Consider the following 24,714-nt stretch of genomic DNA (forward strand, 5'->3'; position numbering starts at 1 on the left):
TGAACGATAAATGATAAGAGAACACATTTTTGTTCGTCGGTCAGTGGCCGGCAGCGTTTACACCTACCGATTATTGGTCAGTTTTGCACAACCCAGCAATAAACTGGATGATAATCATTCCATGTAAAAGGGCCCTCAGACATGAAATTACTGCATAGCTTCTGGTCCAAAAATGACATTTCTCAGAATACAAATCAGAGCAGCAGAAAGTGAAACCAGCAAAAATATGAAGCATTCGGATCTGCGGACCCAAATGTTGTCTTTTAGCTTTTTAATTCTCACAAGATCACTGCCCACAGGTGAAGCATTAAGGCCGGCGTCACACGGGCGGATTTACACATGCAATATGCAGAGAATAAAATCCATCGATTTCAATGGGTTCACTCCCACTTCCGTATTTTATGTGCGCATTCCTGTCGCAGAAAAAAAACACAGCGTGCTCTACTTTTCTGCACACCTGACATCAAAGGTCTCCATAGAAGTCAACGGGGCGTGCGCAAATGTGCATGCAATATGCAAGAGATGCGTAATACGCTGCGTAATTCCGCTGGAAAAGAACACGTCTGTAGCTCGTTAGACAAATTAGGCGTCTTTATTTGCTGCGTACAAATAAACGTACCCTGTGGGCAGAAAAACTCCAGTAAAGACTCCTTCAGTGTACAAATAAATCGCGCTAAGGCACGCAGACATATGCATCGTCACGTGACACTGCCCTAAAAAAGCACTTTTATTGATGTGCAATAAAAAACCCAATTGCTTAAATTATATATATGTAGATGCACAAACTAAACAGTTATTGTAAGCAGAGACATAAACTTATAAAACGCGTCCCGTTCGTTGCCTTTTTGTCCTCTCCTCCGTCCCGTAGCGTTGCGTTCCATCTGCCTCTGAGTCCCATCAGGCCCCGCCCCCTCGCGTGTTCCACGGGCGGTCCTCTCACCAAAAGCGATGCATTGTGGGAGCTCCTTCCTTTCTCGGTCCCCGGCCATCTTGGAGTGAGATCTCTGGTGAGTGGAGCTCCGGATATTTGGGGTTTTTTCTCTCCTTTCGGGCTCCGGGGGAGCTCGGCCTCCTCCGGGGACTGTGGCGCATGCTGCCCGCCGCCTCACTGTGTGTTTTCCTCTCCTCTACAGGTCCGGGATCCCCGCACAGCAATCATGGTGGCCGCCAAGAAGACGGTGAGTGCGGCCTCATGTCTCACGTGGAGCGGCGGCCGGCTTCCCGGCAGCAGCACAGGCCGGGGAGGGGTGACAGACGGGGCGGCGGAGACGACAGGCGTGTGTGGCGCGAGCCGCAGTGCTGGGGTGTCACCGCGAGGGGGCACACTGCTGGGGAGGCAGCAGCTACTGGACACACGTGCAGAGTAATGGAGTGGTTGCTACCCATTGACAGTTGTGGCTCATTGGGAGATGTATAAAGGCCGTCAGTGCGTGTGACCGCGCCGTGTGATCGCTACGGATGACGCTCCCAGCTGTGTACTAACCCGCTGTACTCCATTGTGTGGAGTTTATGCGCATGTTGCTAGGAGACAACATCAAAATCCGCTGCCGTGCGCAGACTTACACAGTTCTGCTAATAGCGGATCCACACGCCAGGGAAACGCTACGTTTCTCCATCCGCTTGTGCGAGCGCGGCCGTAGGAGTCTGTTTACACGCAGCAGAAGCGGCCGGCGGCAGAGCCTGCATCCAAGGGAGTCATTATCCGCGCCATCGGTGCTGATTACAGAAGATCCGGCGCTCACGTCAGAGGTCTTCACACTGCCGTCACCTGACCAACGGAAGTGGCATCAGCTGACCAGCGGCACTGGGTGCGCTTACCGCACTAAGACTTCAGCAGTGAGGGGGGCGCTGTATTTCCTGGAAACCGCAGTGGATTTTGACTCTCGTCACACTTGCGTGCCGTTTATCCAAGTATTAGTATGGGAACAATATGACCCCCCCCCGCTTCGCCCTCACCTGTGTAAATCCGCCCTTCGGCCGCTCTCATTCACAAAATGCTGTTCAGAATAGCTTTTGAACGCCTTGTACGGTGTAAATGCGCCCATCATAAGATTCGCTAACATGGGGCAGAAAGCGCTCGTAAAATCATAGCGTTCGAAACGCCGCGTTCAAGCGCAGGTCTGCGAAGCCCTATTGAAATCACTGGAGGTGTTCAGCGCAGCGTTTGAAATGCCGCCCTAATCGTGGTTAGAAGGCGGGATGTGAGCGTTTTCCACGCCATTTTTTTCTTACTTTTCTCTTAGGCCATGCATAGTTGATCACTGGGTCCGTCGCTCAGCACACGGACCAATACGCTACTCCAGTGCCCACTGTCACTGGCAAAACAAACGGTACAGAAGCAGACATCTGCCACCCCTGTGTAGTGGCCGTCGCTGGTAACTGCAGGCGCTGATTGACTTTAATGGCGGCTGTCCCTACAATTCCCAGCGCTGTGCACTGCCCAGGGGTCGGAGCCGTCTGCTATCGCTACGTACTTGCTGTGTTTTGCCGGTGACGACAGCTGATCAGTCGGGGTGCTGAGCGGCGGGCCCTGCTGATGAACTATGAAGGACTTGCCTTGGGGTAGGTCATCAATAATAGCCTGGAAACCCCCTTTTAAAGATCTGTTCGCATAAACTGCTACCATCGGCATACAACAGACTGTCGGGCGTTAGAGTGCCCCCTAGCTGTCCCAGCGATGATCGCTTTCAGCTGCCTGTCCACGGGCATTGCGTAATCGCGCGGTGGGAGCCGCCGCCTGGTAGCAGGTGCCGGCAGACAGATCTCCGCGGTGAGCCTATCGACAGATAGCTCACCATGGAGAATCGTGGCATGCTGCGGTTTGCTGACCGCGAGCGGAGAATCGCTACGATTCTCCACATGTGGACAGGGGGGGCTGCGCTTTCCATAGCAACTCTATGGGAAGCGTTCACCGCGTTCCCTGCGGCCGGATTATCACTGCAGGAAACTCAATGCAAAAACGCCTGTAGACAGGAGCCTTACTGTTGCAGGAGTGATCATCGCTCTGTGAATGGCGGTGGAGCGCCCTGGAGATCGCCTCCATGCTCTGCAGGTGGTAGGCCGAGGCTCGTAGAAGAGCGACTGCCTGTATAGACTGACCAACGATAATCGGGTCTGCATGGAAGATTGTTCCCTGGCTACATGTGGTTACATCTTAAGGCCCTTTTACACGGGATGATTATGGCTCTGGTTGTTCAGGCTCTCGCGCTTCTGCAGGGTTTTAAACGATAATCGTCCCGTGTAAAAGCCTGCAGAAACTAGATGAGAATCCTAAATGATGATCCTTTGGTGTAAACAGCAGCTGTTCAGTACTGAACGGCCGCTACTTAAAGAGAATGGAGAAGGGCGGGGGAGAGAAAGCTCCTCCAGCTACCTGCCTTCCTGCTGGCCGAGCTGTGAGCGATCCAGCGATACTGGCTCCTGTGTATCAGCATGGGAGCGAGCACACACAGACTAGTGTCCGGCCTCATTTGCCTGACACTCTATCCATGTAAAAGGGCCTTAACACATCCAACAAACTGATGGATCTGATGAGCGGTTTGCTCCATAATTGTGCTGTGTAAAGAGCCCCTCCCCAAGACGTTCCTTATTTTACTAGTAACACACTCGGCTCTGCTACATGGAGTCAGAAAGAATGGAACAGTTTCAGAACGAGGATTTGGCGCCAGTTCTCTGCTTGCGGTGACTTTAGTCTCACATCTTCTATTTCTCTTCTAGAAAAAGTCCCTGGAGTCCATCAACTCCAGGCTGCAACTTGTGATGAAAAGTGGCAAGTACGTCCTCGGGTACAAGCAGACGCTGAAGAGGATCCGCGAGGGCAAGGCCAAACTTGTCATTCTTGCCAACAACTGCCCAGCTCTGAGGTGAGGGGACAAGTGTGCGCACTCTTCTTAAAATTCATCTTAACCCCTTCAAGACCAGAGATCTTCTTCACTCAATGCCTTTTTACACATGACGTTTGTTGTTCTCCGGCTGGGTTTTGAACGGTAATCGTCCCGTCTAACAGCCTGCAGAAACTGAACGGGCATCGTCCATTCGTTCCCTTTTAAGCCGCTTAAAATCCAAGCGACACATCGGTGTAAACGGGAGCCGTTCAGTACTGAGCAGCCGCTGCTTACACTGGATGGAGAGGAGCGGGGAGAGAACTCTCCTCCAGCCGCTCGGTCAGCGATGCTGCTTCACAGCATAAAAAAAAAAGTAATTTTCAAAGTTGCCTGCTAAGCCCTGCTGCAGACAGGATTTAATAGACACCCATCCATCGCAGGCCTGGAAGCCTTCACTAGGCTCCAGGCTGTCATGTGAACCCATCGGCAGCCTGTGACCTGGAGGATGCCTTTTCCCTATGGTTGGCTGACCAGACGTATGGTCAGCTTTGACTCCAAACATCTAAATATCTAACTGATGAAGCAGTTGGCAATGTCCATCAGCTGATGCCTGCCGGCACCCCGCTGCATCAGCTCCAACAAGCTGCGCCGCTCATCAGTGCTGTTAATGCTTTTTAATGCTGCTGTCAGAATTAACGGCATTTGAAGCGTTAACAGCCGCCACCCAAAGTTCAGGGGTCCCATACTGTCTCCCGCAATAAGATCGCAGGATGCTGTGTGGTTGCCATGACAGCTGGGGGCCTTCTGAAAGGCCCCAAGGCTGCCTATGCAGAGTGCCTATGAAGCCTGTCCAATCGCTGCACAGTATGATGCAAGGCTATGGCATCACATCATACTACAGGACAGGCTTGTTCGTATCTAGCGAAGTCAAACATTCGCAAGTAGGAGAGTCTCTATTCTGTGACCTCACAATGAAAACTGATGCAGAAACAAGTCCCCTTTGGAGATTGAGGTCCAATAACAATTGTTGCTAACCACTAATTGTAAACTCTCCGTGTTCTGACGGTGTCGGGCATACAGCAAGACATCCTGGTTTAATCATGTCATATCTGTTCTACAGGAAATCAGAGATTGAATACTATGCAATGTTGGCCAAGACTGGGGTCCATCACTACAGCGGCAACAACATCGAGCTGGGCACAGCCTGCGGTAAATACTACAGGGTCTGCACGCTGGCTATTATTGATCCCGGTAAGTACTCTGATTTTACCTCGCTCTGCGTGCGAATATATTCTCGCCGGATTGATGTATTAATGATCAGTTCCGGGCTAGACGTTCGCTAGATCAACGCTGGTCCGTGTGATTGGTACGAGCGCATTATGCAGTACTGATTATTAAAGGCCAGTCACACTTCTTGCTCTGTGCACACAGTAGAAGCAGTGGGGATGCCGGAGGTTCTCGCTATCAGGTTGTACCTAGCTTCTTCTCTAGTGATCTCCCTGTCAATACTGACAGTGAATAAGGCGAGAAATTGGGCAAGCCGAAATCCTCTTTATAAAGCTTTTGTGTGGATATCGGAGAGGCGGGCCGGTTCTCTGCCGTCACACAGAAGAGTAGGTCTCCCACTACTGAGCTTGGTAGTTTTAAAGACTGCAAATCAAATGTTTTGAATATTAGGATTAATCTAAGGAAATTCCTCCATGTGACCAAAGTGCCAAAATGTAAAAACTTTAACAGTGACGTACCAGTCCAAAGTGAAGAAAAATGTGCCCATCGCCAGTGTGCAGTACACATAACTGGTGCCCTGCCTTTGTAAGCCACTGCTGTCACTCTTTTGTACTGGAGCCCCATTTGCTGCAAAATGGATGTTCCAGTCTTAACCCTTTCCAATCCAATTTGTATCCTGGCTTTCCTAGGAGGCTTACTCTTTTTCTGCTGTTATACAATGGTGCTATCTGCTGGCTAAAGCCAGTACTGCATGAGGTGACATGTTGGATAGGCTCCGACAGCAGAGAGGCTGGCAATATACAGAAAGAGAACCCCGACGCATGTCCCCCAACATCAGAGCTGTACAGTCTCAAATCATAATGTCTTTAGACATCAGACAGTGGATTGGAAAGGGGTTAACGGTCCTAAGCACATTGGGGCATATATACTTAGATTGCCATATGAAACGCTGGTCGACGTAAACAATGTGACCCGCTATGAGTAACAAATATTATGAGACCCAAGCCACCTAATACATTTGTCTCATCTGAGTTTCCCAGATAGACGAATGACCACTATCAGTTTTGCCATTTTTGTGGGGGTTTTAAATGTAAGCCATCCTCTGAAAATAAGCCCTAGCTACACTACATTAAAGGGGAAAAAAATGTAAAAAAATACTCACATCACGGGTGCCGTCCCTCTCACTGCTCCATGCGCAACGGCATTCTTCCTTGTCATCCTCAGCGCTGAAAGAGCATTCTCTTCCTGGTAACGTGAGTTGAATACCCCGCCTCCAGCAAGAGAATGCTATGATTGGCTCAGGCTGCATTCCTAAGACAATCACAGCCGGCCCTCGATGAACCAACCACAGCCATTCAATGTCATTCACTTAATGGCTGACACAGGAGACTGCTGGAGCGCCTGCAGAGCAGTGAGAGGGACTGGGACAGCACCTGCTAGGTAAGTATGACATCCTGTGCCCCACCCCCAATCCACAAAAATAAGACACTTCCTATTTGTGGCAAAAATTAATATAATACAGTGTCTTATTTTGGGGGCAGGGAAACACTAATGCTAAAGCCCATTTACACTTTAATGACCAAGTGATTTATTTTTTCCTCCCATCATCTCATTCCTAGAAACATAATTTCAACTTTCCATCGCCCATACGCATGAGGCTGCTTTTTTTTTTTCTTGTGGCACAAGTTGTTGTGTTTCATTTTTTCTTTATTTTTTAATGGTATAATTGGAACCAAAAGAAAGATGTAGTATAAGGCAAAGTGATGTTTTTGTATCCATCCCTGTGTTGGGATCCCTAACTGCATGTGTCATACCAGCCATCACAGGTCTTGGTGCAAAACGTCTTAAGTGTAACTGTAAATCTTTGTCTTGCAGTTAGGAACTGATGGATGGAAATTATTTTAGTTGTGGGCTCTTGGCCCAACATGTTTGCTTTCTGAGAAAAGTACAAAAATTGTAGTAAAAATTATACCTTTTTGTATCAAAGCTTCATACATAAAGGTTTCTATGGCATGGAGATGTTACAGTATAGATTGTGTGAGGGGGGGGGGGGGGGTTGATTTAAAAAAAAATATATATATAATCTGACTTCTCACTTCTACTAATTTCTGGTTAATGTGTCTTGATTATATGTGGCTTGGTAAGATTTATGATAAGTTGTACTTCTCTCTTGCAGGTGACTCTGATATCATTAGGAGTATGCCAGAACAGCAGCCCAGTGAGAAGTAACTTACTGCACCGCATTGTTAATAAATAACTGGTTTCCCAGGAACGTCTCCTGTCTTCTGATTCACGCAGCATTACACACTTTACAATTCTCTAAGATATTTAGACGTCTGATGGGTGGGGTCCCAGTGTAGAGACCACCACTTGTACTCATGGGGATCATGTGTTGCCCCTTGTGCTTTTGAGACTAAAGGGCCATTTACACATAACCATTGTCGCTTAAAACTTGTTTAAATAAATGAAAATGCGCGATAATCGTTGCATCTAAAGACAAAACCGTCCTGCAATAGTTGTTTACTTGTTTGTTGTTGCTCACTTGTTTGTTGTTGCTCACTTTCAACTAACATAAAAATCGTTGCTGGTTCGCTGATTTCTCGCTGCGTGTAAACGCTCCCCCCTCCGTGTTTCACATAGAAAGAAGTGCAGAACAAGATGCGAGAGATACTCAGTGCTAATCTGCATTTCTGAACGCTCTGCGCGAGCAACTAGGTGGCGTCACCCGCTCGTACAGTCGTTTAGCCAACAGTCAGCCTGTGTAAATGGGACATAAGAGAACTCTGCCATGAAAGAGGGGAGAGCCTGCCATACACGTGTGCAGGGCTCTATTATCGGAGTTGGATATCGCTCACTTTTTAATGAGCAGTTATCAGACTCCTGTTGCACACATGCCAAAATTGTGGCTTGAGGGGCTTTTTGAAAAACTGGACGGAGCCCAATGTTAGGGGGCAGTGCCATGTGCAGCGCCTCTTATTTACTATAATCTACGTCTGAAACTGGCATAGGTTCTAACAACCAACCTACTAGAGCTGATGCAGGTTTTCATCTGGCCTATGGGATGCTGTGAGATGAAGCAAATCTATTACGGGGCTTGCTCTTCTTAATCCATTTGTCACTTGTTGCTGGACATGGGCTTTACTTTGGCTGGCGGTTCACATGCTGGTCGAAGTAAATGAACCCTGGTATGTATGGCCACCTTTTAGCTGGCAGAGTGATAACCACCTGCTGTTGAATGTGGAAGGAGACATCTGCGGTACAGAGGGCAGAGCCTTAGGCCTCATGTCCACGGGCAAAATATGATTTTAAATCCGCATGCGGATCCGCACTCCAGAGGGATGCATTGACCACCCGCAGGTAGATCAATACCCGCGGATGGTCAAAAGTAAAAAAAAAAAAAAAAAAAAAATGGAGCATGAAAAAAAAGTGACATGCTCCATTTTCGTGCGGTTCTACCGCGGGGACGGCTCCCGTAGGCTTCTATGGAAGCCATCTGGATCCGCGGGAGACCTAAAATAAGAATAACTTACCCGCAGCGAACCGGACAGGTCTTCTCTTCTTCACGGCCAGATCTTCCTTCTTCGGCCTGGCAGATGTGCCCGGCGCATGCGCGCGGCACACTGCCGGCGTACTGAGTACATCTGCCAGCCAAAGAAAGAAGATCCGGCCGTGAAGAAAAGACCTGTCCGGTCCGCTGCAGGTAAGCTTATTCTTATTTTCAGCGCTCATGTCCGCGGGGCCCGAGGGACCCGCTACGGATTCTCCATGGAGAATCCGTAGCGGGCCTGATTTTCCCCGTGGACATGAGGCCTTAAAGGGAAAGGCTCAGCAAAGGTCCTGTAGGTGAAGATCTAAGAACGCTGAGGTTATGCTTTAACCAGTCTTGTCAGCCACGTATAGATGTAGCAATTACTCACAAGACTGCTACATTGTCATAACACTTTTCAGCATTGTAGCAGAGTTGAAGCTTTAAATATGAAGTAACATTTGCTACATCTGTATGTTGTCCGGTGTAATGGCAGCTTCTTAATACGCCATCTACTGCAGTGACTGGCTGTTGTGTACACCGAATGTGCATGCATACGTATCCGCTGGTCATTCATTCTGAGAGTGGAGGGGTACGCTCTCATGAATAAAATGAAGTAGCTTTTTCCCTGTATACTTTGCCAACAAAGTAGTGGACCTGAAGACGGACAGATGTAAATAGACACTTGTAACAAATAGTTTACAATTTAATATTTATATTGCATAAAACAATGACGTCATGAGTTCAAAATCCTAAAATTACAAAGTTAGACTTGGTTGGTCCTCTGTGTCTGTTTCCTTTTTGGTTTTGTTTCCAATAGAGGGTCACTCTTACGGCTCTGACATCTGTCAGAGGATCCAATAGGAGTCTCCATCCAGATGCAGCATGCAGCGCTGTTCTGCTGCTGAAGCGCTAGACTCCATGACACTATCCAGATCTGCTGAAATGCATAGGTAATTGGAGCCTAGAGGTCCTCTTTAAATGGGCTGGTAATTGTTCAGATTCCACTGCGAATCTGGATGTTTATGGTTCAGTGTAAAAAGCATGCATCAGCTGAACAACAAATGAGAAGCTGTTTGCTTCTCATTAGTCATTCAGTTTTTGCATGCAGAAAACCAAACTATGAATTGGCCCATGTAAACAGGTAATCGTTCACTTAACTGCCTGCTTACTGTAAATGGAGGCGAAACGATCCCCATCCCGCTCCAATCACTACTGATGCGATATCACAGGGACTACTTGTTGGGCATCTTGTGCCCTGCAGGTCGTCCCATGTAAAAGCACCTTAAAGTAAGAAGATAACTGACACAAGTACTCTATATACTGTGTTCAAACATGCGATTCTAGAACAATATAAATAAAACCCTTTTCTGCACTTTTATACATTTTGCTGATGGCCAGATGGTTGATCGCTTGGAATAGTTTGCGGCTTTCTGAAAAAGAACTAATGCTATATCCACTTTGTACAGTTCAGATCTGGTTTGCTATCGTTGTCCCACTCGATTCTCCAGTTCTTCCATCCGTCGTGTAATCTGCTCCAGTGGGTCTTTGTCAAGGAAACAATACTTACACTTGTTATCTCTAGTATCTTAAAATTGTAAAAGGGGTAGAAACTTCTCATTTGGAATGATACCACGGCTTGAAATACAAGCCCTACCCTGAAAATATACCCTAATTGCAGATAGAAATAAAAGCATACATCACCTAGAAGTGCAGCTACTTCCTGGTCCCCGCCACTTGTTTTCTTCATCTCTTGTGGCTGTGGATTAAAGAACCCCCTCCTTTTGGAAGCGCTGGCTGTGATTAGCTGATGCTTGGCCAATCACAGCCAGCACTCGATGAATGGCTGTGATTGGTTCATCGAGTTCTGGCTGTGATTGGCTAAGCATCAGCCAATTAAAGAAGGTGCTTCCAGGATGTGGGGACTTTTCAATCCCCAGCCAGAAGAGATGAAGGAGAATAGTGCTGAGGACCCAGGGAGAAGATGCGGCTGGGCTGACCACTTCAGAGAGGTGATGTATGGGTTTTGTTTTATGGTTGTTTAATATTTTTTCTTGCAGCCTGGACTTAATTTAGGACTTTGACAGTAGGATTTCCTACTATCACAGGTGCATCGCACGAAAGTCGCGTTTTCATGTGATACAACAGAGAGAGGCTCCATAGGGAAACGTGGGCTACAAAACCTCGCGTGTCGCGGGACCCACAAGATTTTTGTGTCGGGTTGTTGCATGCTCTAAAACATCGCATGTGTGAAGTAACCCTTAGGAAAGCATGGGCTTCACATACATGCGGTCCCAGCCCCCTCCTGTCAGATTCTGTATGTATCCAACCAAAAATAAAGTATGACATACTCCATTAGATTGTGTGCATACAGCCCCGTTCTTAGGGGAGGAAAACTCCATACCGGATAGAGCATTGGATGATGACACAGCTTTCCATATAACTCCATAGTTCATTGTGTATCTTAATCTACTTGGCTATCAATTTCTGGATTAATAAAATTGATTTTAATGGGAAACATTGCATGGCGATGCAATCAGAAGGACGTAAAAAAAAAAATTGCGCATGCGGCGATTTATAACCTTGCAGCATCACTGCTCATGTGTATCACTCCATTGAAGGGAATGGAGTTTGTGCAAAATTAACGTGTGTGCGCATGTAGTAGTAATCTTTATATAGCGCCAACGTGATCATGGAAGGTTACCATGATGAAAGCTGTTGCTGCCCCCTTAAAACTATATTGTGGCCCATTTCACATCTGCCTGAGAGCACCTATGTCTTCCACAATACTGCTGGGAAAATATTCTATGGACAGATGGAACAAAAGTGGATCTTATTTTAGCAGAAAGCTGTGTTTGTAAGAGAAAACAAATATTAGAATCTCATCCAAACTGTGAAGCATGGTAGAGGGAGCTTTATGATTTGAGTCTTGATTTGCTCCTTCAAGGTCTGGACACCGTGCATTCATTGAGGGAGTAATGAATTCTGAGTTGGATCAAGACATTTACTGGGAGAGCGTAAGGGCAGCAGTCTCAAAGCTTTAAGGAAAGCCCAATGCCCACAGGGGGATCTGACATGTGGAATCCGCATGGCTCACCGGCAAATGAAGTTGCCAATAGGGAAGCATGGTCGGCGGACATGAATTAAAAAATACTGATTTGTTTTGCGGACATTTTGGGTCCGTAAAACAAGTCACAGCATGCTCCATTTCAATGCGGTTCCCACAAGGACAGCTTTGAGTGAAGTCAATGGAAGCCGTCCGATCCACAGCCAATTGAATTGTGGATGGGCCATGGATTCCACGGGAAGCAGGAGTTTTATTTAAAAAGAAAAAACAAAAGGGGGGCAAACTCTACTGCACATGTGCAGCGGAGCGCCGGCCAGCGCTTCCGCACACATCCGCAGTGAAGAAAATAAAACACCTGGACAGGGTAAGCAGGGTCCTCAGCCGCGGCTCCCACATGGGGAATCCGATCCGCCCGTAGACAAGAGGCCTTAAATCAACAAAAAAAAAGTGTGGCATGACAAGGCATTCCAGAAATAATGATGAACTGAATAATATTTGGATTGAGAATGGTCTAAAATTCCTTCCCAATGTGCAAATTTTATTTGCAGCCACAAGAAACAATTAGTGGAGGTGATTTCTGCTAAAGGGGAAACTATAGTTTATTAATTTCAAGGGTTCACTTACTTTTACTCCTTGTACTCAATGAGAGACATGGTTTAGTTAGCTTGTGTTTGTCTATGTTTGTGACAAAGATAACAAATCAGACCACATTTTATTAGTAATCAATGTCATAATCCAGGTAATTCCACTGACTTTTTCGTGCAACTGTGCTTCTTAGTTTCTATAGATGTAATGACAGGAACAAGACTGATAAAGGCTGCACAACTCATTTATGACCCAGCTTGATGACCTATCATCAGGCTAGGTAATGAATAGTTGATCGGCTGGGGTCCGTAACTCAGGACGCCACGTGAGTAGCTGATCGCATGGTTGCTGACAGCACCACAATTATACAGGTCGAAGCGGAAGCAGCGGCAGTCTCGGCTCTGACCTCCATGAAGTGGCCGGCGCATGTAACTGCAAGCGCATCATTGAAATCAACACGAGTCGTAACTGCAGTTATAAGCGCCAGCCACTACACAGAGGTCGGAGCAGAGACTTCCGCTCTGACCTGGGTAATTGTGCGTCCGCTGACAGCGCCACAATCAGCTAATCGGTCGGGGTTCCAAGCGCCGGATACGAGCCAGCCAACTATTGACCTATCCTGAGGTCATCAATAGTATTCTTCCTGGGAAACCCCTTTTAATGAAATAGATGAAAAGGTTGAAATATTTACTGTAAAGGATATATTGATGAGTTAGGCGTTTGACTTCTTCATTGGCATTATTTTGAAACTCCATAATATTCTTACACTCGCATTGCTCCTCTTTGATTCTTTCTGGAATATTGAAGACACATTACAACTGTTAGGACCGCTGTTTCCCTTAATGTTGGCAGGTAATTGCATGAAATAAAGTAATAGTGTGACCTATTTGGGGACAATATGGTACCTTAGGCGAGGCGCTGTATGGGGACAGGGCATGCTGGATGCAGAGAGCCTGGCTGCTATGCCATGTACTGCTATATGATGCACCTACAGATCTGTATTCTTTCCTAAAAGCAACACTTCAGGAAGAAGATGGGGGTACATCTGTAGGCCACAGTATGAATACAATAGAATAGCCTGCCATGGGCACCGCATTTGGGAACAGTACAGTGGTTCCAGAAAGACTTCAGACCCCTTTAGGTTGTTTTTTTTACATTTAGTCATGTGGCAAGTTTTTCCCCATCATTCTGCACTCATTAATGACAAACTGAAAATAGATTAGAAATCTTTGTAAAGTTTTAAAAAATAATAAACTAACTTTTTGCACTGACATAAGTATTCAGACCCTGTACTCAGTACTTAGTTGAGCCACCTTTGGTAGCGATTACAGCCTACAGTCATATTAAGGCACATTTACACGGAATGAGTGTTGGGCAAACTATGCCCGACGCTCATCTCTGCACATGCTGACTCCCGTACTACTGCTCACAGCAGGGCGGCAGGAGATTTCTCTCCTCTCGCTCCCCCGCCCCTCTCCATTGACATAACATAACTGCTGTTCAGTGCTGAACGGCTGCTATTTACACCGAGCGATCAGCTCATCGTCCATCGTTTATGCAGCTTAAATGATGGATGATGAGCTCATCGTTCAGTGTAAATAGCAGCTGTTCAGTGCTGAACAGCCGCTATGTTATGTCAATGGAGAGGGGCGGGGGAGCACGAGGAGAGAAACCTCCTGCCGCCCCGCTGTGAATGAGCGACATTAGCTCCTGTGCAGCAGCATGAGAGTGAGTATGTGTGGGGACGAGTGTCGGGCATCGCTTGCCCAACACTCATCGCATCTAAATGGGCCTTAAGCCACTCCTATGTGCTTTTGGCTGTGTGCTTGGGGTCATTGCCTTGTTGGAAAGTAAACCTTCTGCCCAGTCTGATGTCCCTTGGCCTCTGGATCAGGTTTTTATTAAGAACATCTCTGTACTTTGCTCCATTCAACTTTTCATCTCCCTGACCAGTCACCCTATCCTAGCCACTGACCCCCCCCCCCCCTCAGCACGATACTGCCTCCACCATGCTTCCTTGTAGGGATGGTATTGGGCACAGGATGAGTAGTACCTGGTTTCCTCCAGACATAACTCCTAGAATTGAGGCTGAAAAGTTTAATCTTGGTTTCATCAGACCAGAGAATCTTGTTTTTGAGGGTCCTTTAGATGGTTTGTTTAGCAAATTCCAGGTGGGCTTTTATGTGTCATTTACAGAGGAGGCTTCTTTATGACCACTTTGCTATAAAGCCCGGATTAGTGGAATCCTGCAGTGATGGCTGACCTTCTGGAGTTTCTCCCATCAGCACACAGGGTCTTTAGAGCTCAGCCAGAAGCCAGAGTGACCATTGGATTCTCGGTCACCTCTATTGCCAAGGCAAAAAAAAAAAAACCCGTTTCGGCGCGGGACAACCCCTTTAATATTGTGCATGGGACAGGAATCGCAAGTTGCCAGGAGACCAGATAGAAAAGCTAGAATTAAGGCTGGGGAAGGAAGGAAGAAGAGAGAGAAGGAGAGAGAGCTTTCTTCCGTGCAAACGATAGGCTGTCCATAAGCAGAAAACACATATATGCAACAATTCGCAACTCCTTTCCGAGACCACTCGAGATAAACTTTTGGAATGATTGGCTATTGTTCTACTGTAACTATATTTTTCTTTATTCTACTTTGCACTATTACTAAAGATATCACTGAGCTGGTCCCACAGAAAGAGGACAATAGTGATTTCACACCGTTGTCTTTTTTTTCTTTCTCCGATGCTCATTGCTAACTAATTTTGACACATGAGAGGACTCAGATCCTGGTAGCCTTATTGCAGATTCTAAATTTAAAGGAGTACTCCAACAGTCCAATCAACTGTTGGGGTGCTCACAGGTGCCTCCAATGAAGGCGTAGAAACATCTCCAAGATGATCAAGAGAAATGGGAGGCCCCCAGAGCTAAATTCCAAGTGTCATACAAAGGGTCTGAATACTTATGTCAATTCAATGTTTTTCATTTTTTTTTAATTTAAAAGGATTTCAAGCATTTTGTTTTCGCTTGTTATTATGGGGTATTGAGTGCAGAATGATGGGGAAAAAGCTTGATTTTTTTTATTTCCACAAGGCTACAACACAACAAAATATAAAATAAAAGTGAAAGGGTCTGAAGAATTTCTGGACCCATTGTAATTAGGCCAGTCCCAGCAAAAACTGCATAGAGTTGATTGAGGTATAGTTGTTTCACTACTACACAATGTAAGAGGGGAGCACATGGACATCATAGGGTGGTCTTGTATGAGCCAGAACGAGGAGCTCACTCTGGTGGGCCGCTTGTGCATGCATTACATGGTTGGCCTGCATCTAATACTACATTTCAAATCTCACCTTCTGCTTGAGTTGTGAATTTGATAGCAGACATTGAACAAGATACTGTGATTTCACTGTTCTCTCTAAGTTCAGAGGAAAATTCTGAAAGACACAAAGTTTCAGGTAAAGTTAACTACTAGAATGAAGGCATTACTGAGGTTGGGTACTGATGTGGATCTGTACTGGCAATTTATAGGTTTGAAGAGCTAGGGCTCTGGGCAGAACACCAAACTTGGCAAACCATTGTATCAACGTGTCCAAAGGTTGTGATGTTGTACGGGCCTCCACAAATTTGTCACAAAGTTGGAAGTACCTGCATTTTTGTACTTGTGAAGTGGATCCGGTAACAACTAAGCCAATTTGCACAGAGGCTTGGTCTGTTTTACTTACCATCTTGCAACCCCACATTCAGGACTTTAGTGTGTATAGTGAGTGAAATCCAGGTCTGTCATTGGACTCGTATATTAGGCCGCTTTCACATCTGCGTCGGAAAAAGTATGCAGCACTTTTTCTGCAATCCAAAGGCCGGGACGAACTGGACTATAGGCAGTGGGGTCTGTGCAGCGCTGTTTGATTCCATCCAGAGACGGAGCCATTCAAATGGAGTAGGAAGGCGGAATCCCCAACGCAGATGTGAAACCACATTGTCCTATGTAAGGGCAACGAAGTATGAGAACAGCTCCGCTCTCCCACTAGCTAAAACAGCATAAAAAAATGTGTTTTTGGCCAATAGCAATGATCAGAGAAAATACTGCACACCTAGTATATGAATCCGGTGTATTCATGAGCAAAACACCCCCACACCTCTTAGCGGTGATTGACGGCTGAATCTGAATACAAAGCAGCCAGCCATCAATCATGGTGAGGAGGCACGGGTGCTTTCTTTAAAAATACACTGGATTTATAACCTAGATATATTTTCCCACGGCTCCTATTAGCCAAGCGGCACAAGATTGTTTTTGGTGCCATTTTGGCTAATAAGAGAGCTGACGGCTCCACTGCTAAATGCTCATATATTATGCCAGCATGGGACGACTGTTGTGCGCATAAACGCCCGAGAGTCGTTCCAAAGACTACCACTCTGGCGCGTTCACACAGGAACGATAACTGTTCATTGAATGTAGGAGAGTGTATCGAAGGTCTCTTCCGTCCGCCTACATTCACAGTAAACAGGCAGCCGTTCATAGAGGAGTTACTGCCTGTTTACACAGGGTGACTATTGCCAGGCTTTTATACCTACATAAAATGAAGGACAAACGATAAGCGAAGAAACTATTGTTAATCGTTCAATCGTTGACGGCATTTACACTGAGTGATTAATCGTTCATGTAAAAGGGCTTTAGGTACAGACTCATACCAAAGAGAACAAATCTATGCATCAACCCTTATTACTAGTAGTCTTATTTCCAACAATATAAAAGTGCAGTAAGCTATTGTCTACTTCTTACCTTGATTGGACAGGTCAGTAGTGGTTTTCCAATTGCTCCAACCTAAAAAAAAAGAGATTTTTTTTAAACTCTATATGCTTTTATCTCAGACGGTGGCATCCATTAAGATGGATAGAAATGATAAGTTGGCATTGCTTGTTGAAAGGAAGTATATGGACTATCATGTGGGTCTTCCTACCTCAGTATAGCAGTGCCTATCCCTAGTGCAAGCAGACACAGAAAGCTTCAGAACCTCAAAACAGGCCGTTCCGATTTACAGTAGGAAGCAGCTCTGAAGCATTAGCTGCTGCTCAAACAAGTAACATACTGAGCATTCGTGAATATGTGTAAGCAGTGCAGTGTCTGTATTGTCACAGATTAACAATATCAGAAAATGTTTCTTGTCCTGTGATATCATTGATCCTGTGAGTTATCGAACACAAAGGCAGGCGATGCAATTCCTATTCCGACCCATAGCGGACCGTCTGGCAGTGAACTACTTCTCCCGCTTCCACAGTCTTTAAGGGCTTGTCCCAAGTTATAAACATATCCCCTATCCACCGGATAAGGGGTAAGTGTCTGATCGATGGTGACTAGAGATGAGCGAACGTACTCGTCCGAGCTTGATACTCGTTCGAGTATTAGCGTGTTCGAGATGCTCGTTACTCGAGACGAGTACCACGCGATGTTCGGGTTACTTTCACTTTAATCTCTGAGACGTTAGCGCGCTTTTCTGGCCAATAGAAAGACAGGGAAGGCATTACAACTTCCCCCTGCGACGTTCAAGCCCTATACCACCCCCTGCAGTGAATGGCTGGCGAGATCAGGTGTCACCCGAGTATATAAATCGGCCCCTCCCGCGGCTCGCCACAGATGCATTTTGACATAGTTCAGGGACAGTGCTGCTGGTGCCAGAGCTGCTATAGGGAGAGCGTTAGGAGTTATTTTAGGCTTCAAGAACCCCAACGGTCCTTCTTAGGGCCACATCTAACCGTGTGCAGTAGTGTGGAGGCTGCTTTTTGCAGTGTTGCACATTTTTTTTTTTTGTATATCGGCCGTGCAGGGCATTGCATCCTGCAGTAATTTTACATTGTCCAGGGCCAGTAGTGGTGAGGCAGGGACAGAAGACATATTTAGTGTATATAGGCAGTGGGCCTTTCCAAAAACATTTGGGAAAAAAAATCTATTTGGGCTGCCTGTGACCGTCCTCAGTGTACTGGGTCTCTGCTGGGGGTAGTTGTCCTAATTCATACGCAGCCAGCTAAGTGTTACAGCAGGCTTGCGCAAAATTCTTTCCTGCCTCTGTGTTGTCTCTTACATCACCGCTGTATTCCTGTCCACAAGTGTACTGGGTCTCTGCTGGGGGTAGTTGTCCTAATTCATACGCAGCCAGCTAAGTGTTACAGCAGGCTTGCGCAAAATTCTTTCCTGCCTCTGTGTTGCCTCCTACATCACCGCTGTATTCCTGTCCAGAAGTGTACTGGGTCTCTGCTGGGGGTAGTTGTCCTAATTCATACGCAGCCAGCTAAGTGTTACAGCAGGCTTGCGCAAAATTCTTTCCTGCCTCTGTGTTGCCTCTTACATCACCGCTGTATTCCTGTCCACAAGTGTACTGGGTCTCTGCTGAGGGTAGTTGTCCTAATTCATACACAGCCAGCTAAGTGTTACAGCAGGCTTGCGCAAATTCTTTCCTGCCTCTGTGTTGCCTCTTACATCACCGCTGTATTCCTGTCCACAAGTGTACTGGGTCTCTGCTGGGGGTAGTTGTCCTAATTCATACGCAGCCAGCTAAGTGTTACAGCAGGCTTGCGCAAAATTCTTTCCTGCCTCTGTGTTGCCTCTTACATCACCGCTGTATTCCTGTCCAGAAGTGTACTGGGTCTCTGCTGGGGGTAGTTGTCCTAATTCATACACAGCCAGCTAAGTGTTACAGCAAGCTTGCGCAAATTCTTTCCTGCCTCTGTGTTGCCTCTTACATCACCGCTGTATTCCTGTCCAGAAGTGTACTGGGTCTCTGCTGGGGGTAGTTGTCCTATTTCATATGCAGCCAGCTAAGTGTTACAGCAGGCTTGCGCAAAATTCTTTCCTGCCTCTGTGTTGCCTCTTACATCACCGCTGTATTCCTGTCCACCGGCTCTGCGCACATTTCCGCAAGTCCCACACGGATGCTGCCACCCTGCAACATTGGTTTCATCTGCCAGTGCACCGACTGCTGTGCGACGTGCCCACACGGTGGAACTCTACGCTCCCCATGTTGGCCAGGCTCTATGAGCAGCGTAGAGTTATAGTGGAATACCAACTCCAACATGGGCGGCGCAGTGGGAGTCAGCCTCCTCAATTCTTTACAGAAGAGTGGGCCTGGTTGGCAGACATCTGCCAGGTCCTTGGAAACTTTGAGGAGTCTACCCAGATGGTGAGCGTCGATGCTGCAATCATTAGCCTCTTGCCTCTTGAGAAGTTCCCTGCAAAGCATAAAGGCAGACGCTTTGCGCTCGGAAACACAAGCAGGGGAAGACAGTATGTCGCTGGATAGTCAGAGCACCCTCCTGTCTATATCTCAGCGCGTTGAGGAGGAGGAGGAGCATGAGGAGGATGAGGAGGAGGGGGAAGAGACAGCTTGGCCCAATGCTGAGGGTACCCATGCTGCTTGCCTGTCATCCTTTCAGCGTGTATGGCCTGAGGAGGAGGAGGAGGATCCTGAAAGTGATCTTCCTAGTGTGGACAGCCATGTGTTGCGTACAGGTACCCTGGCACACATGGCTGACTTCATGTTAGGATGCCTTTCTCGTGACCCTCGCGTTACACGCATTCTGGCCACTACGGATTACTGGGTGTACACACTGCTCGACCCACGGTATAAGGAGAACCTTTCCACTCTCATACCCGAAGAGGAAAGGGGTTCGAGAGTGATGCTATACCACAGGACCCTGGCGGACAAGCTGATGGTAAAATTCCCATCCGACAGCGCTAGTGGCCGAAGGCGCAGTTCCGAGGGCCAGATAGCAGGGGAGGCGCAGAGATCAGGCAGCATGTACAGCACAGGCAGGGGAACACTCTCTAAGGCCTTTGACAGCTTTCTGGCTCCCCAGCAAGACTGTGTCACCGCTCCCCAGTCAAGGCTGAGTCGGCGGGAGCACTGTAAAAGGATGGTGAGGGAGTACGTAGCCGATCACATGACCGTCCTCCGTGACGCCTTTGCCCCCTACAATTACTGGGTGTCGAAGCTGGACATGTGGCCTGAACTCGCGCTGTATGCCCTGGAGGTGCTTGCTTGTCCTGCGGCTAGCGTCTTGTCAGAGAGGGTGTTTAGTGCGGCTGGGGGAATCATCACGGATAAACGTACCTGCCTGTCAACCGACAGTGCCGACAGGCTTACACTCATCAAGATGAACAAAGCCTGGATTTCCCCAGACTTCTCTTCTCCACCAGCGGACAGCAGCGATACCTAAACAATACGTAGGCTGCACCCGCGGATGGAAGCATTGTTCTCTATCAGCATCAAAAACCTGGACCTTTTAGCTTCATCAATCTGTGTATAATATTCATCCTCCTCCTCCTGCTCCTCCTCCTGAAACCTGACGTAATCACGCCGAACGGGCAATTTTTCTTAGGCCCACAAGGCTCAGTCATATAATTTTTGTAAACAATTTTTATACATTTCAATGCTCATTAAAACGTTGAAACTTTCACCTGAACCAATTTTTATTTTAACTGGGCTGCCTCCAGGCCTAGTTACAAATTAAGCCACATTAACCAAAGCGATTAATGGGTTTCACCTGCCCTCTTGGTTGGGCATGGGCAATTTTTCTGACGTACATTAGTACTGTTGGTACACCAATTTTTTGGGGCCCTCGCCTACAGTGTAATCCAATTAATTTTTTGCCCACCTGCATTACAGCTGACGTTACATCAGCTGTGCTGGGCACTGCAATGGGATATATTTATGTACCGCCGGTGGGTTCCAGGGAGCCACCCATGCTGTGAGTCCACAGGGAGTTGTAACTGCATGTGTCTACTTCTAAAGAACCCCAGTCTGACTGGGGCATGCAGTGTGGGCCGAAGCCCACCTGCATTAAACATGACATTACCTCAGGTGTGATGGGCAATGCAATGGGATATATTTATGTACCGCCGGTGGCTTCCTGGCACCCACCCATGCTGTGGGTCCACAGAGAGTTGTACCTGCCTGTGTCTATGAATTAAAAACACCGGTCAGGTTGGGGCATGCAGTGTGGGCCAAAGCCCACCTGCATTTAATCTGACGTTAGCTCTGCTGTCCAGGGCACTGCAATGGGATACATTTATGTACAGCCGGTGGGTTCCAGGGAGCCACCCATGCTGTGGGTGCACTCGGAATTCCCATTGCGGAGTTAAACCTGCCTGTGACTATTTATAAAAAAACGCGGTCTGACTGGGGCATGCAGACACCTTGACAGAATGAATAGTGTGTGGCACATAGGTTCCCCATTGCTATGCCCACGTGTACAGCTCCTGATGGCGGTGGCACAGGATTATATTTCTCATTGCTTCTGTACAGCATTGTGGGCTATTGCCCCGCCCCTTTTAAAGAGGGTCGCTGCCTAGCCGTGCCAACCCTCTGCAGTGTGTGCCTGCGGTTCCTCCTCATGGCAGACGCACTTATAAATAGACATGAGGGTGGTATGGCATGAGTGCAGCTGAAGGCTGCGCAGGGACACTTTGGTGTGCGCTGTGGACACTGGGTCGTGCGGGGGGGGGGGGGGGATTGGGCAGCATGTAACCCAGGAGAAGTGGCAGCGGAGTGTCATGCAGGCAGTGATTGTGCTTTGTTGGAGGTAGTGTGGTGCTTAGCTAAGGTATGTATTGCTAATGAGGGCTTTTCAGAAGTAAAAGTTGTTGGGAGGGGGGGGGGGCTCACTCTTGCCGCTATTGTGGCTTAATAGTGGGACCTGGGAACTTGAGATGCAGCCCAACATGTAGCCCCTCGCCTGTCCTATCCGTTGCTGTGTCGTTCCCATCACTTTCTTGAATTGCCCAGATTTTCACAAATTAAAACCTTAGCGAGCATCGGCGATATACAAAAATGCTCGGGTCGCCCATTGACTTCAATGGGGTTCGTTACTCGAAACGAACCCTCGAGCATCACGATAATTTCGTCCCGAGTAACGAGCACCCGAGCATTTTGGTGCTCGCTCATCTCTAATGGTGACGTAACTGATGGGCCCCCCAATCGATTGTGAGATTATACATTATTCATATATTACTTGGTTTAATAAGCTAATGGAACTAGAATCAAACAATGAAATAGGCGTGTTTGGTAGAGCGTATGATAGAGCTTTGTAATAGTTGAGCAATAAATCTACAGAATTTTAGACTCCGTACCGTCGCAGATGCTGGATTTTAATTTTTCAGTGATGTATCCCATGGAACTGAAGTCATCAGCATGAATAACGTGTTTCTCTTGTGGCGCTGAAGCAATTTCTTGTAACTCTTCATCAATGGCCTTGCCAACTCCAACAGCATACATGGTGATGCCTGAGAAGGAGACAGAAGGAATACTGCAAAATGACATCATGCCAATTAAATCTACAACAACCTCCAAGTGACCTGAGCTGACCACAACTGTCAATAACGGAAGAGACCTACAAGGTTGAGAAACGCCTACGTCTACGCTGTAGTGTGAGAGCTGGATAATGTGCAACTGCTGTAGAGTACAAGTAACAATACATTCACTGTAGCAACAATAGGATGCAACATAGAATTAGGTCCCACCGGCCGTGTGTCATTTATGAAACCTATGTTATAGCAAATCAACTACAAGCCAATGGTCGAACTTTCATATCCTCAAACCAATGTAAAACAGCGGTGGGTTTGTGACAAGTTGCGTTGTCTTGTTGGAAATACGGCTGACCATTCCCCGAGTATTGAAACATTGTCAGCAGCACATTATTGTCTAGAAGGTCAGGGTACACCTCCGTGTCCATGGTTCTTGCCACTACACCCAACAGACCGAGATCATGCCCTGTAAGACATCTCCAGAGCAAAAGGAACCTCTGGTGTACTTAAATGTTGGCACGACACACTCAGGCAAAAAGCATTCCCTGGGCATCCTCCGTGCCCGGGTACGTCCATCTGATTTGAAAATAGAATAACGTGATTCATCGCTCCATAGAACATTCTTCCATTGCTCAACTGTCCAATGATGAAGCTCCTTGCACCGCTGTAGACAGGCCATTGCATCTTCTTTGAGAGAACTTGCTAGGCAATTCCAGGATGAATGGAGAGAAATAGGAAAGTGTATTTTGTAGTGGGTGTCAATAGTAGATATATGCAGTTGTGAGGGCATACAGTTGCATAAGTTTGGGCAGAATATTTCAAATGGTCTTGTGATACAAAACGCCCGAAGGTCAACCTAGTCTAAAAAAGGCAGTGTTTTGTTTCAAGTCTTTTGGTAAGAAAGAAGTGATGTGTTGTGTTCTTGTGATTTACATGTTCTACTGTGGTTAGATGTATGTTTGAGCATTTAAAGAGGATCTGTTATGGGGTAAAGTCAGTGGGGCTGTATGCTTGGCTCTGCAGCTGCAGCCCTGCAGACTCCTTTTATTCATACTCACCTCCCTTCATCTGGACGGGCCCTTCATAGGTCTGGCCATTCGTAGGTCTGGCCCATAGCATTATCAATTGGAAGGTCCCTACTGCTCATTGTCAATCAAATCCAGCATTCCGTATTAACAGCCAGCAGTGGGGACCGCCCACTTGCCACATTAACAATGCCATAAGCTGAACCTAAGAAGAGCCCCTCCAAGCAAAAGGCGAGTATGAAAAAAAACTGGGATAGAGTCAGGAAGGCTCCGGCTGCAACCAGCCTGATTTCACCCCATAACAAGTCCTTGATAAAATAAAGGGGTTTTCTTGGTTTTAAATAAATAAACCTTAAAAAAGGGTTGTGCATGATTAGAAAAACATGGCTGACTTCTTCCAAAAATAGTGCCACACTTGTCAACAGGCTGTCTGTGGTATTGCAGCCCATTCCCATTCACTTCAATGCGATACCAGACATCCCATAAAAGGTGCTGTTTTTGGAAGACAGTAGCGATGTTTTTCTAATCCCGGACATCTTTAATGACTGTGTAGTGAAAAGTTAGGTGTTTTTTTTTTTTAGATACTTCACATTTTCTATCCGTCACCATGCTGATTTGTGGTGCTGCTTGTGTATGGTATGGGTATTGAATATTTGGGTACTGTATGGGGAGGAGCACCAAAGTGAACTGCAGGCTCGGTCAGCACTGGTGGATTTCTCTGACTCCATCCTTCTGAGTATCTGGGTAAAGCGATGATAAGCCTTATAATAATAGTGGGGAATTATTTTTCATTTTTATAATACACCTCTCACTTTTATGCTTTGGTGTCTTTCTGTATAGTGTGACAGCTGTTTCATTATCCCGGAGACGCGGCGCGCAGTGACTCATACACTTCATTGTCTCCTCCGACCGCTTGCAGCGAGCAAAATTGTGCTGTAAGAAAATCATGATACATTGTCTAGTTTCTGTAAATCTCCATTGCCTCCTGGGCCTCCTCCTTGACAAGGGTGCTTTCACACAGTACAGAATTATTCTGCAAGACGCACCCAAAGACGCAGATAAATCTGCACCAAAATCTGCATGCGTATGTGCGGGTTGTAGAGCAGAAGTCTGCGGGGCTGCGCTGGACTAGATCTGATGTTGCATCCCGTCAGAGCTCATAGATCAGAACG

At 46.9% G+C, this 24,714-nt stretch overlaps 2 protein-coding genes and 1 non-coding gene across 3 annotated transcripts in view; 2 read left to right on the forward strand and 1 right to left on the reverse strand.

The window, feature by feature from the left end:
- The first annotated feature begins 915 nt into the window (after positions 1-915).
- LOC136591279 (large ribosomal subunit protein eL30) lies at positions 916-7,323 on the forward strand. The gene is made up of 5 exons (XM_066588494.1): positions 916-1,007; positions 1,134-1,178; positions 3,718-3,863; positions 4,945-5,075; positions 7,228-7,323. Exons 2-5 carry the CDS (start codon positions 1,158-1,160, stop codon positions 7,278-7,280), a joined length of 351 nt encoding a protein of 116 aa, XP_066444591.1. The 5' UTR covers positions 916-1,007; positions 1,134-1,157; the 3' UTR covers positions 7,281-7,323.
- On the forward strand, positions 5,105-5,237 carry LOC136591289 (small nucleolar RNA SNORA72). Its single transcript, XR_010787954.1, has one exon. It is a non-coding gene; the product is annotated as a small nucleolar RNA SNORA72 (small nucleolar RNA).
- A 1,947-nt stretch (positions 7,324-9,270) lies between the features above and the next one.
- The window catches only part of LOC136591287 (matrilin-2-like), a 101,434-nt gene continuing 85,990 nt past the window's right edge, over positions 9,271-24,714 (reverse strand). Inside the window, exons 13-17 of the mRNA XM_066588506.1 lie at positions 22,344-22,496; positions 17,004-17,045; positions 15,574-15,657; positions 12,933-13,022; positions 9,271-10,117 (exon numbers count right to left, since the gene is read on the reverse strand). Of these exons, the coding sequence (XP_066444603.1) occupies positions 10,062-10,117; positions 12,933-13,022; positions 15,574-15,657; positions 17,004-17,045; positions 22,344-22,496 (425 nt within the window). The 3' untranslated portion in view covers positions 9,271-10,061. The remainder of the gene's footprint in view (positions 10,118-12,932; positions 13,023-15,573; positions 15,658-17,003; positions 17,046-22,343; positions 22,497-24,714) is intronic.

This window comes from Eleutherodactylus coqui, unplaced genomic scaffold, assembly GCF_035609145.1.
Source record: "Eleutherodactylus coqui strain aEleCoq1 unplaced genomic scaffold, aEleCoq1.hap1 HAP1_SCAFFOLD_28, whole genome shotgun sequence".
Lineage (NCBI taxonomy): Eukaryota > Metazoa > Chordata > Amphibia > Anura > Eleutherodactylidae > Eleutherodactylus > Eleutherodactylus coqui.

What these genes read in the sequence shown, in the direction of transcription:
- LOC136591279 (XM_066588494.1), top strand. Translation starts at nt 1,158, where the DNA reads ATGGTGGCCGCCAAGAAGACG. An exon ending in AACAACTGCCCAGCTCTGAG is followed by an intron (nt 3,864 to 4,944) that starts GTGAGGGGACAA and finishes TCTGTTCTACAG; the next exon opens with GAAATCAGAGATTGAATACT. An exon ending in GCTGGCTATTATTGATCCCG is followed by an intron (nt 5,076 to 7,227) that starts GTAAGTACTCTG and finishes TCTCTCTTGCAG; the next exon opens with GTGACTCTGATATCATTAGG.